Source organism: Fringilla coelebs (assembly GCF_963513975.1).
Source record: "Fringilla coelebs genome assembly, chromosome: 1".
Lineage (NCBI taxonomy): Eukaryota > Metazoa > Chordata > Aves > Passeriformes > Fringillidae > Fringilla > Fringilla coelebs.
Window position 1 is genome coordinate 21,202,602 of NC_140028.1, and position 20,170 is coordinate 21,222,771.

The 20,170-nt window shown below is 41.9% G+C and overlaps 1 protein-coding gene across 1 annotated transcript in view; it reads right to left on the bottom strand.

The window, feature by feature from the left end:
- The window catches only part of FZD6 (frizzled class receptor 6), a 28,101-nt gene extending 9,225 nt beyond the window's left edge, over nt 1–18,876 (bottom strand). The window contains exons 1-3 of the mRNA XM_084214592.1: nt 18,844–18,876; nt 17,966–18,346; nt 1,109–1,305 (exon numbers count right to left, since the gene is read on the bottom strand). Coding sequence (XP_084070718.1) covers nt 1,109–1,305; nt 17,966–18,145 — 377 coding nt within the window. The 5' untranslated portion in view covers nt 18,146–18,346; nt 18,844–18,876. The remainder of the gene's footprint in view (nt 1–1,108; nt 1,306–17,965; nt 18,347–18,843) is intronic.
- Between the last annotated feature and the right edge of the window lie 1,294 nt (nt 18,877–20,170).

Genomic DNA, 20,170 nt, shown 5'->3' on the forward strand with positions numbered 1-20,170 from the left:
TTGATTTAAAATGTCATTTTAAAGATATATTGTATAATTGGATTCACTTGTAATTGTCCTACATTTTCAAAACAATCCTTGAAGATATCTGCTGGCTGAGGGGCACTATTGTCACACAGAACCCCACAAAAGATGGGAGAAGTCAATGCCTTCTTGACTTAAAACCACAACTTGTATTTTTCTGCAGAACTATGGGAAATGGCATTAATGTCACATGTCATATTGACTCCAGTACTGATTTCTACCAGAAGTCATCCACAGGACAACTGTCCCAGGTCTCCCTCAGCCCCATCAAAGATTAGCAAACACATGTGGGGTAGAAAAATTGAGTTTCCAGTCTCTGCTCCTTTCCTGCACCTCTTGACCTAATGTGTGTTAAAAAACAAAAAAATATCTGGCCTTAATAATTTATAAATATCCACAGCTGGAGGTCATAATGTCAAAAAGATCGCACGGGAGTGTTTCCAGTGGTTTCCCTTTAAAATATATAGACATCTTTTCCCCAAATGAAGTATTAACTGTCCTCCATCTGAAACAGACATGTGAACACCTTTGAGGAAAAGGTGACACTTCAAAAAAGGGAGTTTTTGCAGGCAGTAGAGGAAAAGCAACACAAGACTAGGTTGGCACATTCAAACAGTTAAGAGCAATGTAAGGCTTCTGCTGTGCAATGTTCTGGGTCTGTTGAAATACAGAATATTCTATATTTCAGTATCTTATGAGCAGTTACTTCTGAAACCCCTAATAAATTAAGCATGATCATCCCTAGTTTAGAGATCAGAAAACAAAGCAAAATCTATGCTGTAACATATAATATTTTAAACTTTCAGAAATGTAAGTGAAAAAGCTACCTCTTGCAAGGATGTGATTATTGAAAAGAACTGCTGCAGAGCTTTGTTGCAAAAACTGTCACAGGCAGAAAACGCAGGTGATAGTTTGAATAACAAAAAAGTTTTAATAAAGAAATGGTCCTGTACACAAGCACTGCAGGGTCAGCATACTAAGGAAATTACTGCGAGGTGATATTTACAGTCTGCTTCAGATTTTCAACTCAGTCTGTGTCAAACATGAAAATACCACTCCCAGCACCTGTCAATATGAAAAATACCTGTTACATTCCAGCTCTTCAGGCCATGCAATTCCAAAAGTGTCCATCAGCTGCTTACAGTCAGAATACACTTTTTCACAGAGGCTTCGACAGGGGTGAATCACGTGAATCTGATCTAGGCAGGCTGGGACAAAGGCTCTGCACAGAAATGTGTGGACGTCTGGTGAACAGTGAAGATTCATAAGAATAAGGAAAGGCTACAGGGGAGAAAAAGACTTTGGTTAGCAATTTTTAAAAGATAATTCAAAGCACCAAAACTAACTTTCATCACTAGGGCTTTTAATCCTATGTAGGTTTGAAAAGATACTAGAAAATAGTTTGTTCAGTTCTGAAAAAGCAAAACCCACTGGCCTGAGTGGTAAGAGGTTCTGTTGGGACTTCCAGCCCAGCCCTTGTCCCAGGATCTTGGACAACGTTTGGCTATCCAAACCTCATTTTTCCTATCTGACAGTGTTAGAAATCTGAAAAGTATTATGAATGCCCAAGATATTTAAAAATAAAGTAAAACATTGAGTTCCTCTGTACACCAATCAGCTTCTCAACAAATGCCCTGAGGTTTTCCAAGGCGTGTCTGTTCCTGTAGTTCCTGTTAGATTACATTTTCAGTCCTAAGTGGTGTGATGAACTCATCTCTCGCACTAATGAAATTTAGGGCTTGCTTTTTTTTTTGTTAATGAGGTCTAAACATTATTTCTCATTTTTAAACATCTCATTTAAAATGTCTCTCAACACGATCGAGAATTTCTTTGCCTGGATTACCAAGTATCAGGCAGTGAGTAACTGGTGACTGTTCTTACTAGAGAATTCATAGAATGAAGTGTAACTTTTTCTGCTCAATGCATTCAATTCTTATTCACAGTCACACAGGCTTTTAAGTAAAAAAACCCAGCCTTTCTGTTCTACATTTCCTCAGCTTTATTGTTAGGGCAAATTATTTTGCCCAAAATACTATTGTATGTACAAATGTTATGTGCAATGTTAAACAGGGACAGCGCATGCAATTTTCAAAGCAATCTTTTAGCAAGATTTTTATTTAGTAAGAATTTTATTTAATTATTTGCCATCAATATCTACATCTCTCAAACATTCAACCAATGGCTGTAAAAAAGAAAGATTGGATTCTGAGTCCAGAACAGTACTTTTTTCAGCTTTCAAGTATCCCATGTCTGACTGTCTGTCTATCTATCCATCCATCCACCTACCTATATCTCCTTACCCAAGAAGCAAGTTTTACTACTGAACATGCAGTTTAAAAGAAAAGACAGTGCTAAATAAATTTCCCTTATAAAATGGACTATCTACAAGTCCTTAAAGGACCTTGTAATAAATACAGAAATGTGTGGGGAGGAAGGAAGAAGAGCAAGAATAACATACAAGTGCTTCATGACAAACTAAAATAATGCTGGCAGTACCCTTCAGAGCACTCCAGCTGTGTGCTGCTCTGCACATGCCATTACAACAGGCACACATTAGTTTGACCCCCTCTCTGAATGTCTCCTCTTGAACTGCCTTGGTTGGAACCTTTGGAACCTAAGATTTGAGTATTTTGTGACAAGGACAGAAATGCAGTTCTGGTATAGTGTTCCAGTTTCATAAGTTGGATTATTTCCTAAAGGCTGCACAGCTTCAGATGAAAAAAGTACTCAGGAGATTACCTTAAATGAATTAAATTCCCTTTGCATAATTATGATATTTCTTTTCTTCTCAATTGTTAATTTGTATTTGCTCTGTTCTTCCCGGAACATAGGATAAACAAAATAGCCTGGGTAGTCACATTCAATTGTTACAGAAGTTGAGTTTATTTTTGACATTGTCTTGCAAAATTTGTTCTGAATTGTCTTGATTGTTCTGAATTCTTCCTCTTTGTCACCCATAGTTCATCTCATTCAATAAAAAGTAAAATTAATTTTCTAGAGCAAGTTTTGGACTACCAGCCAAAAACTTTTTCATCAATCTTATCTAGAAAAGATTTTTTAAAATCTCAGTATTTATATCAATGAAACTGACTTTACCTACAGAGATATTTTACCAACTATTTTTATAAGCAACTTGACAGTTTTTAAATAGCATTTTCCAATACAGATAATAAGCTTACATATTTTAAGTCTGCCCCTTTGGTACAGAAAATGAGCATAAAGAAAACATCCAGAGATGAAAGTCAGGACATAAAACCAACCTCTACCAGTCTAACAGAGTTTCTGTCATCTGAAGCTACCTAAAAGCTAATATGGCACAAAAATCACAATAGGTATATTGATATTGTATATTAGAGGAAGATAACAAATGACAAGCAAAAATAAAATGTTTGCAAAGGTTTTACTAAAGCATGCTGTCATTGTCTAATCACTCATTTAAAGAGCATATTTTACTTAAATGCAAAACCACCCTAACACATACATTTAAAAATTTTTAGGAAGAATGCTATGTTTAGCCTATAATGTAATCAGAGTAGTATTCCAAGGATTGGCTCCCAAGAGTAACTGTCCTTACAATATTTCTTTTATTTCTTTCAGCTTGCTAAAAATATTTACCTTCGACACCTGAAAGTATGAGCACAAGAGCAAGAAGTTTGATGTTCTGAAAACACAAGCTGACCTCCTGAATCAGACCATTCAGCTGGACACCTCATTCCACCCTGGCTGGTAGCAAGGGGTCTGTAATAAGACAAGCTGACATCTCTTCCAGTTTCCTACTATCAAGGGTTTAGGAAATATGCTGCACATTGTCACACAACCACTGTGTTGAGAAGACAGTGACAAACCTTTCTTCCTAAAATGTATCTTATCCCTTTTTCAATCATTTATGTTTGAACCCTTTGTAAAATACTACAGCAGTAAGTTGTCCTGCACAATTTAAGCAGACATGGGCTAGAAAATACTGCATTTTACCTGTTTATTGTAACTCCTGGTTTTGCAGCCTAATGTGTATTTTGACACCCATATGGTAACATATTGCACTATACTTTTTCCATGTCATTTTGTCTTCCTCTTATAATTTTTATATTTATATATTAGCATATTAACGCTTTGAATTTTGATTTCTGCTTCTTTCATAATATACTTTGCCTTCCATTTGCCTTGACTAAATCTGAAGACTGACATCCCATGTCCAGTGACAACAAAGACTTTCTGAATGACAGTAACTGGTAAAACACTGTGCCAGCCACTAGTACAGATAGTGGGTGGTACTCTTCCCCCATATTTATTACTCTGGGAGTTATTTTCCCCCACATATACTCTGCATTTCCCTATCCTAAATCACACCTACCATTTTATTGTCCAGTTTCTTCTAGCACATGATCTCTCGGCAATTCTTTCATCCCATTTTGTTTTCTTGGCAAATTTAGTACCCATCCCTCTTCTAGGTCCATTTATGAATTAGTTTGTTTATCAGAGGTTTCAGTACAAGTAACTAAGGGGAAACCGCTCTAATGATTTATTTGGTATAGCATGAAACTGTCAGCTCAGGTTTTAATACCTCTTATTGGGAAAAAACCATTCATCTATTTATTTATACCTACTTTTCTTCTTGTTCTTTAGGCAAGTATTGGAAAACAAATTCTACAATGGGTTACCAACATAGTTTCTTTAAAAAATATAGGCTGTGACCATGTTTTTGGAAACTGAAGTATATATAATCTGAATTTTCCCTTTCAACAGAAGTATCGAGTCCCTCAAAAAACTAATAGATTTTACAGCCAATGAGTTTTCTCAACCAAAAAAAAACTCTATAAAATGTAAAACTTTGCCTCAAGCACACACAAATGGGATTTGTAAAATACAGATATATTTTCAGCAACTGCCTACTTTTACCATTTAAGAACATCAGAAGTGTTAGTGAATTGTTCCTGGAACTCTGCTAAAATGAGGCATATTTAAATGTGGGCTTCACTTCCAGCTAGCCAAAATGGAAAAGTTTGCTCACAGAAAATAGTATGTCTGTGTTACCTGATGGACCCTAAAAGCAAAATCTTACCAAAACCAAAGTATTTGCTCCTCCAGCTTCATAGTCTGGAAGCACAAAGTAAAGCCAAGATCACAAACTCACTGACAGTAAAACTCAGTTCCTCCAAGGACACTTTATCTGAACCGTGGATGTCCCAACCACAAACCACATTTTACCCACGTGGTCAGCTGGGTAAGCTGCATGCATGCATATGCTGATGTCCTAAGCATGCGAGTCTGGGATTAAACTCACAATCTTATACCACAATCCTCCTCTCTTCAGGAAGTTCAGTGTCTGCACGTGGCAAAAACAAACGAAATTCACTCTTCCAGGAAACTAAGGCACTGGGCATTTCAAGCATTAGCAACCACTGCCCTGTCATATGAAGAAGAGATGAAAATCTGCACACTGGGTAATGAGAATGTTAAAAATAGAGTGAAACCACACTCTTTAAAAAACAGACAGGGAGCCTCACACAGCCAATGTAAGTTCTAAAATATAAATTCTTATCTTCTTGACAATGGGAAACAAAACTCGGTAAATATAAGGCAAGCTAGAATACTTTAACAATCTTTAAAAACAAACAACACAAAAAACCCCAAACCAACAAACTAACAGCAACTGTAAAGTTGAAGATGATGTAGCTTGTAACAGCAAGAGGGGCATGCCTCAAGCACTATCAGTGAAGAACCACTGTAGGACTGTGGGATGCAAACTTTCCACTAACATGAACACCTTATGAAGTTCTAGATTCCTTACAAGGTGTGTCTAAGGTATTTCTCCAGCAGCAAAGACAAGCTACCTCAGAAAGCCAGTTATGGTGTGGTTCTACAAACAGCAACACAACAGAGACAAATGAAAACAAATGTTGCAAAACGCAGAAAAAACGTCTAAGCGCAAACATGTTCTTAAATGTGCTTTGCCAACAAGTAAATTGCAACCTAGAACTATATATGGATCCTGTGTTCACCATGCTTCTCTGTTTTGTGCTTAGCAGGCTTACAACTGCAAGACACAAGAGAAACAAGTTCATTATTCCATGCAAACATTTGAAATGTTCTGTTGTACCTCACCACAGTCTGATCCTAGAGAGAAGCATTACATGAGATGATAAGTCTCTGGGGTTCTGATGTATGATAACTACCAACACATACCAAAACAAATTAGTGAAAATACTCTCCTGTACTCTGCTGATTAGTGTTAGAGATGCTTTCATAACATAAAAAATGGTGGACTGAAATATCAAGGTCTTTGTTACAATCATCTATGGCAAACCTTTACTGTAAGAGACAGGAAATACCTTCAATTGCTGAGACACACAGAGGACTTGAGCCTTTGTTAGGCCACTGGAGTCAGATACCTAAGACACTAACAACCTGCTCTCCTAACCACTGGGCTCTACCTACCACGTGAAAGCATTTAGCTTCATTAATCTAGTTAACACTGAGGTTAACTGAGTTAAGACAGACACTAACTGTCTCAGTGGTAAGCCATATCACCTCTTTGATACATATCTTGTGACTAAAGGAACAACACTACAACCTTGTTGCTTAGAGAGCTGTATTTCAGTCACTGAAGCAAAGGCAGGCTTACATCTGTATTTCTACAATTGTACTCCACTGTGTACCTCAGATTCCTACCTATATTTAAGACACACATTGCTATTCATGTAACTATGTATCTGCTTTACAGGAAATAACACCCACCTAAATCATGAATAATTAGAGTAATAGAATATCTCAGATTGGAAGGGGCCCAGAAGGATCACCAACTCCCTTGCTTCTTGCAGGGGCCCTTCATGATTAATAACTAAAAATTAATTGTTAATAATTTACAGTACCATACAAACAAACCTACTATCCAGTACAGAACTGAAGTATAGCCCCAAACCCTAAACCAAATATATTTATAAACATGTAAGTTTTCAGATGTGATAGTCAGGAAATACAGCCACTGTCAATCACAGTGCATATAAACTCTCAGAAGAGGAGACAGTAATTACTCTTCATACTCACAGAGTTACACTAACAATCTTCACAGTATCTTTAGCCACTTTTACAATGATAATCTGTTTCAATTAAAAACAGTGAGCAAGTATCGCACGGCTGATTTAATCCTACACTATTGTTACAACGGAGTTAGTCTCAACTGGATGCAAACAAGATTAGCATCACACCCAGAGAGATTAATGCCTTCATGCAATTCCTAGACAGGCTGGCAAGGGTGGCAATTTGCTGATGGCCATAGTGAATCAGCTGCCAAAAACCTCTGACTTCTAGTTCATGCACAACTAAGTCATGATAAATAAATGTCCCAGCACATGAAACTAATGAAGCGTGAAATTTACAAGTTCAATAGGTTCAAAGCAAGGTTGAGAAAAGACTAGGTTTTTCCCATTGGAAGTTACATTGATGAATTTAGATCAAAGGCAAGTTAAATACACTTAATTTGATACGTAAGGATTTTGCAGGAAGCTGCAAAAGTGTCAGTGTCTTGTTGCTACATGCCTGCTAAAAGTTGCTACTTAACAGAACTGCAAAACAGGAACATGGGAATGCCCAGAAACATTAGTGTAATGACAAACATCCTTTAAAACAGCAAGGAACATGGTATGAGCTCATTTGAGAGCCAAAACACAATGTCTCTACCTGAGCTGTGAGTAATAATCAACTACTGCTGCCAGCAGCAAGGATCAGCTGTAATCTGTATTTTCTCAATTCAGTTAAAATTACATGGGTAAACCAACAAAAGTTTTTCAGGACTAAAAGTCACCATTTGTATTTTAGCTATAAATGTATATAAGATGTATATTATAAATCTGAATACTTTAAAGTTTAATATGCATTATTAGTGCATCTTGATTTGACATAGGTAAAAAGAAAACCATCAAACATACATGAATTTGATTTCTATTTTAATAAGCTGCTTTAAAAAAAACAGCATTACTTTCAGCAGCTTCCACAATAAACTAAAAGCACATGAAGTTGTGTTTAATCTAAAAGCTTTTCAAACATTTTTAAAATGTAATCAACTTAACATTTACATAGATAAGAATGAAGTATTTTGTCAGAGCACAAAGTAGGTTGCCCCCGTAGTTTAAAAGACAATAGCTTAAGTTTCCTACTTCAGGAAATCTGAAGTTCAAAGACCTGGTAGAGGCTAGGGGTGGTGCAGAGAAAGAAATGGGTAGTAAACAAGTAAAAAAGCAGCGGGACAAACGATGCTGTTCTGCAGAAAGATGTTTGCAAAGATATAAGCTTATTTTTGTCCTCCAACCGAACACCAAAGGCAACACATGCACTTAGACTGTCAAAGGGCTGTGAACAAAGCCTGGGCACAGCCCAGCGTGCAGTGGCTGATAAGCTGGACTGTGCCCAGCAGCGTGCCTCCCACAGCCGGACGGGCCAGGAGCTGCCCGCCGCTCAGCGCCTGAAGATCAGCGTTTAGAGGGCAAAGGATGGCAGCTGATCCTAAAAACCCCTGTGCTGTCAAGTGCCCAGGGACCGGCCGGCAGGCAGCCAGGTGCCCGTGGGGGCGGGCCGGCGGGACTGAGCTTCATGACCCCTCCAGGCAAGAGGTCAGATGCCGGGCTGGGCCACGGCTCAAGGAGCTCAATCGCTCAGCAGCCAAATGTCAATGTATCCGCAACAACAGAGACTGTCTGCAACCTCTTCACCATCGCTCCCCCAACACATGCAACACACATACATACATACACACACACATATGTGTCTGCATTTACATTCTGGTCTGAACTTTCATATTAGCTATTCAAAGGTTATGGGAATATTAATCAAAAATCCTACCAGGGTAAGGATAAAGCACATGGGGGAATGTTTTCAAAGGTCAATAGGACAGCAAGGCGCTCATGCACTTTCAAAAAAAGGTAAAACAAACTCCATAAAACTACTCCAATACCACTCCTTGGCACTAAGGTTGCCATTGACACTAAAAATGGGCACAGACACAGAAGGATAAAGCAGGCTATTCAGCTTTTTTACTTTTATACACTCTGAATGGTTTTGTATTAACTAGACAGAGCTGCAAGATATTCTGAGTTGGAAGGGACTCACTAGGACCAAGTCCAACTCAAGAGAATGGCCCACGCAGGGACTTAGCAACAGAATTTCTTTCTGTAGTTACACAACTTGATTCCATATTTTCTCTTTAAGTATTTTCACATGCAAAATAAAAATACATAGATATCTATATTTTTTAACTACAGCAAAGGTTATAAACAATATAAACAGGAATATTACATCTCACTATCTGAAGCAAACTAAAGTACAAGTATTTCAAATACTTTTCAAAATAGCTTATGACCAAAATCCACTGCATTTTTTTGTTTTAACCTAAATTATAGCTTGAACTAAATTATAGATATTCCAGCCTCTGCAATCTACAGTCCTTAACAAAAATGAGAGCTTTTTCCCATGTGTTACAGAACTGAGGTATTTTTACAAAGATTTTCAGTTACACATTGTATCTGGTTTAGGTTCTGTGTAAACTAGACAGCATAAAAGACAGAAAACTACAAGTTAACTGAAGGAAGGTATACTGCAGGCTCTCAGACATCTGAATTCTAGACAGAGCTTCATTACATCTGGACTGTAGTAGCTATAAGAATCTCAAATTCTCCTTGTATTTGCCATGTGTTACAAGAGTACATGGATTTATTGCTAAACTTTTGCGCAGCATTCAATGTAAAGGATTACCTGTAAAAATGTTGATAGACAGTCTTATTTCTAAGAAATTCCAGCAGAAGTCATTACTGCTCTGGTTCCAAAACTCAGCCAGATTTATGCTTCCCTCTCTCTCTGAGAGTGTGGAGACACACACTTCAGCACAACAGCACTGCCCAAGTTACCAGAGTAGTAAACCTGCACCATTTCTTTCTTGCCTACTTAATGCATTTTTAAGCAGTCTTAAATGAAAACTTTAGTAGTCTTAAAAAAAACAACTTTGTTATGATGTAGGAGATTTCAGTCAGGCATGCACAAGTGAAGCCCATGAAGCTGCAGTCACCTACCTCCAGCATCTGAGATCATTACCTCTTGTCTTCTGCTTTCACTGCTTCCAGTTGGTCATACTTTGAGACACTCCCCAGTTTTGAATGCCTGCATTAGACACTGTTTCCTTATTGTTAGCCCACAGTGCTCATCTTGGTGACATTTCCCTCATTTTCCTCCTTATTTCTCCTGTTCTAAAAACTTAAGGCCACCTTTTCTTTCTCCCTGTCATGTTATGATTTGTGGGCCATAATAACCTTTGACATTCAATGTTCTGTTTGTAGCTCCATGTATAAACCCCAGTGAGATCCTCACCCAACTCGATTCTTAGAATGGTGCACCTTGTACCTTCCTTGCAAGAGCATTAGCTCATGTGAAACAGTATGCAGATGGGACATTGCATCCTAGCAAACAGGTATTGCTAGGTCATCATACCATGAGGTTGGATGGCTACAGTCCCTCTCCAGAACAGTAATGCTTTTAATTTTCTGTGCAGGGCAACTGTGTGGAGAGTTTGGCCACTAAGTGTTTTGTGGCAGTAGCTACTGAGTCGAAAGAAATCTGGATATGCAGGCCCTCTGGGGAATACAGCATGAGCCAAACTTGGAAGGATGTGATTATTCTCTGAAATAACTCGATCTACCAGAAGTTTAAGTACAGGAAAGGTGATTTTTTTTTTTTCTTCCCAGGAAGCTCTTGTCTAGAGAGGTATCTTCAGTAAGAGGACATCCTTACTGTCCTACAAAGACTGATCATCCAGGCCTCTCTCTCCCCATATACAGTAGCTACTTACACAGCTCTAAAAACCCTTGCACACCTCTCCCAATAGCTAAGCAGAAATCTAGCGAGTCTCCACTTGTCTACACTCATAAGAAGAGGGTAGACATATGGATCTTTCACTCTGGCAGGCAAATTACCAACATGTTACAGCAATCACAGATGCACACAAATACACAGAAAAGACCCAAAAAGGCAACCAGGTGACAAAGGAACTACGTTTGCCCCTAAGGGCTGGTGAATCAACAGTCAACACAGAGAGAGAAAAAGACAGCAAATTTTGTGGCGCAGCTACTCCCACCCCCTCCTCTGGAACACAGTAAAGAACTAAAGAGATGACACAATAGTAGTTTTAGAATTGTCAGCTTTAATCACTGCACTATCAAACTAGAAAAGAAACCATGGACATGTGACCACATTTCCCATCCAATGTGGTTATTTTCCGGACCATTTGCTTTTTATGGTCTTTATCAATGAAGGCATAGGTACATCTTGTAGCCAAAGCTGTCACCCTAAACATCCATCCTGCAAATGGAAAACTAAGCCTGCATTCCACCTCCGCCAGAACACAACAAGGGCCTGAGCTCCATCCAGCCTCCTGACCCATGCAGCACTGTGGGCAAAGAGCATCTCACACCTGAACATCACAAAGCTTGCTTCAGAAAGACATCAGGATCCTCTGCCATTCTTAGGCTAGATTTGTAGATGACAAACATCAGGAGCCTTGCAAAGATGTCCCACAACGTACCTTGGTTCACCAAATCCTTCAAGACAACCCAGTTGCTGTCGCCAGAGCTGCTGTGGGCCAATGCACTGGGTGTGAGTTGTTACCCAGTTGTTGATCCCACACAGTTTGACAGCTCACAAACAGCAGAGGGCAAACAGTGTGGACCACCAGCACACAGCAATATACAATTTTGTCCTACTTGCCTACTATTCAAAGAAAGATATGTGAAGACGACCTTCAAAATCATGGTGACCACATCACCCTCAGCAGACCTATCCTACCTAATCTAATGCTAGGTTTTACTAATGACTAGGGGAAGTTCACAATGTTCCACTGAGCAGCAGCCATTTCAATAAAAACACTAAGACAATAGGGAAATTGCACCTGTGTCAAAGCTTTGTACCCACTGCTGTCCCCAGCTCCAAGGATGATGTGATCTCAGCAGACAGCTCAGCTCCCAAGCCCTAACTGCCTCCTATCAGTGAAGGCAAAGTAGTTACAAACTCAGTAGCTCTGTTCCTGTTTTTGTTGTCTATACAAATAGTTTCAGGGAAGCTGTTAGTTCATCCACAGGTGTCCTCTAGGAGTAGGTGATGGCCACAGGACTAAGTCCATCCCTGCCTTGATTTAGCCAGTAATTGCAGATTTGAGTGTGGAGAAGAGGGAATTAGAGACAAGGCTGCACAGCAGGACTAAGAAACCTGTGTTTTACAATACCAACAGCTTGCAGTTACGCTTGAACATTAACCAGGGCACTGCAGAAGGGACAGACATCTGCAGGAGACAAACAACAAGATACCATGGTATTTCTCAGAAGTCTGCTGTTGACAAAGATCTGCAAGACAGCCTTCCATAGGCCAGCTTCAGACTTCATGCACAGTGAGACTGGCCAAAATCTAACCCAGAGTAGAAGTCCTCTGTCTCCCAGCGGCAGACAGGTAAGAAGTGCGCTGACAACTTCACATAGTTATCCACTCCTGTAACACCAAATTACTTGCTAGAACAGGCATAACCTCTGAATATGGATAGAGAGGAGGCTCTTGGAATCACATTGTCAACATCATCTCCAAGAACCCCAGCCAGCATCTCTTTGCCAAGCAAGCAGTACTTTGGACCCCCATGCATTCTAAACAGCATCCTTTCAGAACAAAGAGCAAGGCAGTGCTACTCACTGGGCAAGTGCTATCAAGTGGGCAAGTCCTGCTGCTCAGAGAAAGCAGCAGCAGATTTTGCAGATGACTGGTATACTCAGAGCCAGGGTAATGGGATTACACACATTTGCCTGTCTGCTTTCAGTCAACCTGCACAAGCCAATTGCACTCCTAGGGCTCAGTACTACAGGTAACAAATACTTTTTTAGTGGCTGTAATTTACTATACCCATAGGAATCAGCAAAAATGGTTTATGAATGTTGCTATAAGCACCATTCTAAGAACTAAACATGATGTATGTTTCTTTGGAATCCCTGAGAGCAAGAGAGCACAAAAAATGAACACACATCCCAAATTTGTATTTTATTTTACAAAATTACACAGATAATCCACATGTTTTCAAACCCTTAGTCAACGCTTTCCTGCAACTTCTATGGTGATGCTCAAAAGAATTACCCATGTCCAACTATTCCATATTTCTTGAGACATAACCAACAGAGAATTCAGTTGTACTGTCTTGTATTTCCTTTGATCCATATGAAGCATGTATAAAAAATACTTTGGCATCTGCCAACTTCCATTTAAGAAGCATCAATTTAGCTGTTTCATCACCACAATCTTTTGTGACATGCACTACATTCTGAGAAGTTAGAAAAGTTACCTTAGTTTGTAAACAGTAACACATGACATTGTAAATTTACCACTTTTTTACAAAAGCCTTCCCTGCTCTTTAGTACCATGGAAAAGAGACAACAAAAATGTTACAACCAAAATATGAATTAAAGACTCCTTTGTGCTTCTTCCATTGGGTCAATGTCCACACTTCTGCACACATTTCTCCACTTCAGGGTCTGAGGCAGCACCAGGGACAAAACATAACTCCAAACAGATCAAGAATACTGGCTGTTTTCCTAAAAAATGCTGAGATTTAAGCTTCAAGTTTCCAGTACTAGTGTTTCATGTATTACACCAAGCACTGCTCATGTGGAGCACAATTGAGAAGCAAAGACTCTAAAGATTAAGTAAATTCACACCTGTGCTACTTTGCAGGCTATCCCAATAATAACCTTTTCACAAAACAGCACTTATTTCCCCTAAACTCCCAACCTACAGGGGTAGACAGCTTTTTCCTTTCTGTGTGTATACAGACATGTACCAATTTAAGCTTGCAGACACCAGGTTTGCAGCTTTTAATAAGTATTGTTATATTAAATTACCTGTAAATTTGGATTTAGTGGAAGCAAGTGAAGCCATCACATTACAAATTTTAACTCGTGCAACTTCAGCATTAAGCTTTGGAATGTACTTTTTAATCCCCTCTAAATGGCTTTGTTTAAACTGACCCCAGTTCTCACACAATTTCTGCCACTGCTGCAGCCAGCTGCATTTAAACCTCCATAGACATGCACATGCACATTCTGGCACATGGCCATGAACTCAGAAGTGAATGGAAAACTCACTACTGAATCATTTTTTCAGTCTCTCTGAAGTACTTAATTGTTCTCTGTGCAACATTTTCCAGTGTTTTCTATAGTCTGCTCTAAAAGCTCACTGGCAAGCCGTTTCCCTTCGTACTTCTACAGACCTGTGGATCTTGCCCACATCAGGAAGTCTTAAGGGCTTGTCTCCTGTGGACACATTCCAGAACTGCAGCAGAACAGATTAAGAGATATGGATGTAAGTTACAACACAGTAACCCTCTGCCTTGAAGGAATAACACCTTCAGTTGACAACCTATACCAGGATAGTTAAAGAAGGAATTACTTTGGAATTAGAAGTGACTTGTTTTTGTGGATGACCACGAGGGGGAGTTACACCTATTTAAGTACAGCTGTAATGAACCAGATCATCTGTTATGTCCACTTATTTTCCTCATCAGACAAACCCTAGATCTTCCACCTCCCAATCTGAGCTAGTAGTAACAAGAACAGTTACTGATAAACTGCTTTGAGATACAGAGATGGTAGGAATCTGCAAATAATCAGATTCCACAGTCATGCAGCTGTTTAGCAAACATACACAAAACTTCACACCACAAAACCATGTGGTTTTACTTTCCTAAAGCCACCATTTGTTGTGTAAACAAAATGAATCCAAATATAAAGTAAAACTCAAGAAGCCAAAATTCAGCCTGTCAAGTTGAAAGCTCAAAATTAAACTAAATAAATAAACATGTAAATGGAGGGAGCAACTGCAAATTACACATTTTTTTATTGCAGAAAACAAGATCCCAGAAGGACTATCCTCACTAGCCAGAAGATCCTCACTAGCCAGAACATCCATAACAGGCCCTAGGACTGAGTAAGTCATCATCCTGCTCTAGTGCTTCAGTGTTCTGATTTATAGCACATCATTATGAACAGCTGATATATGAGGCAGAATTGTAAAATCATGTATCAGCTGCTTTCCTCGAAGACAACCACTACCTGAGACAGCAGCTCCACATCATCCTCTCTGGAGGATTACTGTGAAGACACCATCAAGAAATATCAATTTAACACATTCCCAGCACAGCCCTTCTTGCTATAGAACACTCCCTTGCAGAAGAACACACCTGTAGAGCCTTCAGAGCAGGGCATTGTGAGTTACCACTGGTTTGGAAAGTGAACTTTACCCTGAGGTGAGACTTGCCCCCTTGACAAATCTTGGTCCTTTTGGGGAGTAAACACTTCCCAAAAATTCTTAGAGGGAATAGAAACATAAACCTGCATTAACACTAGGGCTCTCTGCACAAAATATTTTTGACTTCTGGAAGAAGACCCTACCTTGTTCCATAGGATTCCATGATCCTGCTAAAAGTCAGTTATAATGTAGGGAGCAAAATACTGCAGGCCTCAACCTCAAAACCCTGTGAGCCCTTACACGCAAATATGTAAATCTCATGCCCAGTTTTAAGAACAGGCAGGGGGAAGGGAGGGGGAAGAGCAAGACAGAATTAAAAAAGAAAGCCTTTAAGCATTCCTACTGAGGATCAAAGGAAAGCACTTCTATAGAGTGAAAACATGCCATTAAAATTCTTTCTTTGGTATGAATGAAGTTTGGACTGAAAATTACAAAAAAATTAAGCTCTTAAAACAACAGAAGTCTCCTCCACCTCCTAACACACTGCCTTGTGATGGCTGCAAACTGAAATTAAACACTATTCCAGAAGTGAGTGACTCCTCCTCCCCTGCTGCAACACTGAAAATCCCCTGAAAAGCAGAACCCTTTGACAATCCTGAGAAGGTTCTCTGTTGCAATCAACTATGGACAAACTGGTGCCGTTACTGAATGACATGAAGAGTGACATCAAAATATGTGACACTGGTACACACTGGTCCCTCTCAGAAAGAAGGCCCAGCAATGAACCATGGTAAGCTTTTACCATATTAATTCCAAATCTAACCACTAGCAGTGAATTCAACATGAACTTCATACAGAATGGGAGCAAAGACCCTTTCACCTGTAAAGCAGCTGTCTTAAAAATTCACTTTGACCAAACAATCCATCATCACTGCTGGACCACAGTAAAGGCAGGCAGACCACCACACAAGAGGCAGTTCAGAAATGTCTGCACAGCACCACAGTAGCTAGGAATACCAAATTAGAGGCCAGGCAGTGGGAATGACGGGAGGCTAGGAAGCAAGTCAAAGAGGGTAGGCAAATTAAATCCTAATAGACACTGTTGTTCCCTGCAGCCACCCAGCCAGTTGGCTGAGTAGTAATCCAACACTAGTAGTCAGGTTATAAGGGTGACAGAATGGAAAAAGAGAGAAAACAAGAAAATTTCTCAATACTACACAATTTTTAATGAAACAGCTATACAAGAAGGTAGGTAGCTACATGTAAGGCAAACCGTGAATACTTTCCAGGAGGAACTCCCTCCACACATGCACTAGGCACAAGTTACTGACAGTTGAGAAAAGTCAGTCATAGCAACCTAATAAAAATGGCTCTGTGGTCTCTCTGCCCTAACAGCAGCATGACTGGAAGGCACAAATACTGACAAGTGCTGGCTCAACGGCTGCAGTTAACACACACCAAGTCAGAAGCAGCAGCGTACCTGAGGAGATAAAGTGGCAGACACTGCAGGAAGCATTCCTGAGAAGTGATGGCCAGAGAAGCACTGCACAGCTCACAGCTGAAGGCTACAGCCTGCCTTCCAACTAAAAAGCCCTCAATTTGTCAGAGATCTGCAGCAAATTCAGTTGCCTGCATACAGATGGCTTAACATTTGATACCAGAATTTCCCACACATCTACACTGGGCTGACAAAACCAATGTGAGACCAAAGCCTGTGTATTCCAGGCTGGCAACTGGCAGGGAATCGTGATTAACCCAAGCAACAATAAAAACATGTTTAGGCAACTGAACCAAGCTCCTCCTCCAAGCACAGTAAACATTATGCAAATACAATTTTAGTAGCAGTACCTCCAACACCACATATAATTTTTTTTTAAAACAGCAACTTAATATTCACCTCACTTCTGTTGCACTCTCTGCATAGTACAAGACACTGAGCTTTACAAGACCTGTGCTAAGATTTCCCCCCTCCTCTTACCACCGAAAAGCCATTATTAAAACAGGTTTAAAACTTGTTTTACAAGCCTCTCACCCAGAGAGGCTCTCGCCCTCCACAGGTATGGCTACGGGCAAAGCCTTTCCACAGCGTGGCATATTCTCAGGGGAGCCACACTTACAGTCAGTTCAGGTAAGAAAAGTGCTTATTTTCAGTTTAAAAGAGTAAAGTTGCTCTTTCAGTCAGAAGTTTCAGCATCCAGTCAGAAGACAACAGAATGCAAAAGCCACTATGGAGAACAGGGCTAAGAATAGCTCCAGGTGATCCTCCTTTGTAGATGTAAGGCGACAGAGGAGCAAAGAGCATCTTCTAAATATGATTTTTGCACTGAGTTCAGGCAGGCCAGGATATCATAAACTATTTCTCCTGAGAATTTAAACAATTGTTCTGTATAACAGTAACGTGCCTGAGCTACATGTAATCAGCTCTGCCAAAATGCTCTGAATAGCCACATTGCTGTGCTACACCCATTCCTCTTCCACTCTAATACAGGATCCAAGGCAGGGTGGAGGGAGGAAGTCGGTAGCTCCCTTATATAGGGCTTTACAACTAGAACACTGTTTGAAGACACATGTATGCACTAAACATTACCAGTCTTGTCATTCAGTGCAACAGGTATCCCAAATAACTTCTTAATGACAAATTTGTTACATACAATTTAGGGGGGGGAGACGGGGGTGAGAAACTTACGTCCATTTTGCGAGCAGCCGTGTCCTGATCATAGTGTCCCATGAGGTTTGGGAAAAAAGTCATATTGTAAGGCATTCCTGAACATCTGGAAATAGTAATTGGCTCACATGTGAATAAGCTGTGCCCTTGCACCAGAGCTAGAAGTAAACTGCAGGTCGCAGACAACACAAGTGCTCCCATTTTGTCAGGATCTCCAACTTCAGCACATCGCTCTGCTCAGTAGTTAGACAGACCGGCGTTGCACAAGGATAAAAATATGCATCTTCCTCTGCTAGCTCCAGCGCAAGGCAGTACGGCACACAATCAGACTCCTCAGAGCTGCTTTAGCTATTGCCCCATTTTAGCTGAGCGCTACTTTACTAAATCCCTTCTTCTTCGAGCCTGTACGTGCAAAGACGGGACAGAGAAGTGAACAGCAGAAACAACCCGACCGCGACCACCCGTCCCAAGGCCGAGCTCAGCTCCCGGCCGGTCTGAGGCGAGAGGGCGGCTCCGGCCGGGCCGGGTGCCCCCGCGGCGCCTCCCCGACCCCACACACCCCGCGGGGCCGCGGCTCGGCGTAGCCGCGCTCCGGGAGCGGCGCGTCCGTCCCCCGCTCCCGCCCGGGCCCCGGAGCCGCCGCCGCTCCCAACGCCCCGTTCCCAGCCCCGCCCTGGGAAGCGGCGCCCGCGGGCTCGGCAGTGCAGTCGGCCCAGGACCCGGGGCTCGCCGGGCGCGGCCCCGGCGCCGCATCCCCGCCACGCCCGGGCCGCGCCCCCGCCGCCCCCGCACCGGGACCCGCCTCCCGGCGGTCACCCCGCGGCAACGCTCCGAGTTGGAGTCGCTGCTCCCCGGGACGAGACGAGACGGGGCCCTGACCCGCTGCCCGCCGCACTCACCGGTGCCGGCCCCTCCGCGATGGCCGCCCCGCGGCACCTGCAGGATGTGGCGTCTGGCGGGCGGGGCGGGGCGGCTGCACCTTCCCGCCCCGGCGGGGCTGCGGGCCGGTGGCGGCGGGCGGGGCCCCGGCCGGGGCTGTGAGGAGCAGTGAGGAGCAGTGGCCCGGCCGTGCAGTCACGGCCCCGAACTCGTCCGTGTTGTCCCAGCGCGCCTCGCGTGCCGGGGGAGCCCCGGCTGAGAAGGGCTCCGGGACTGCAGCACAGACGAAAACGGCGTGAAAATCCCTTCAAACTAACTCAGCACTGGGGTTTTCCTAAACATCTCTGTAATGCACTGTATAAATTCTGAAGACAATTTACAGACATTCGAGTGTCGGGCCAGAACCTGTCCCGCCTTTGGAAGCGATCTCGAGAATTGTTTCCAAACGCGCCTCGGCCTCTGCCAGGCGGGAGGGCTCCGCGGCAGAGGGCGGCGGGGCCCGCGCTGCCACCTTCACTGCCACCTTCACTGCGACCCTTGCTGTCACCTTCACTGTCACTCTCGCTGCCCCCCGTGCTGCGACCTTCACTGCCACTTTTGCTGGCGCTCAAGCTGCCCCATCCTTCAAAAGGCCCGAATGCTCAGGAGATGATGGGTGCAGACACTCAGTAGATGAAGCACAGCTGAGGAAAAGATTGATATTAGAAGTCGATGTTCGGCAATTGAATTTAATGAAGGAAAGGGAAGTAATCAGAAATATTGCTGAGGAAGGGGACGCTGTGGTGAGAACAAAGGGAAATGACTGTTCAAGTGAAGGAGGAGCATTGTGGTGGCTTTGGTGCTCAGACTACTGCTGTCTTCCAGAAATGCAGCTCGAGGATGTGTGAACTGTCCTCCCACTGCTCCCTCACCTGCTGCTGGCTGAGACCACACATACCAGACAAGTACTGGCCAGTAGTGCTCAACTGTGTTCACAAATACAGGCCTGAGCTAATGAGACCTAACTACAGAAATTCGGAATGTTACTAAGCAGAGGTGACCAAATTTCTCAGCATGGAGCCATCCAAGGTCTCATCAGGCTGTTGTTCAGCCATGCAAGTTGCTCCATGCTCCAGGACTGGAACAGGAAACACCAGATGCCGAGACATGCAAACCAGATTTAGGAATGGTTTGATGATGTTCAGGCAGCACTGCCTCTCTTCTAATGAGCCTCTAGATAGTCTGTGCAGTCTGGCAAATTCATCCAGAGAATCCTTCCATGGACTGTGTGTGGAGAGCATGAAACCTGAATGTGGTTATTCAGAAGACAATAAGTAGAAGAAGCTAGAAGCTCTCTAGAAGCTCTCA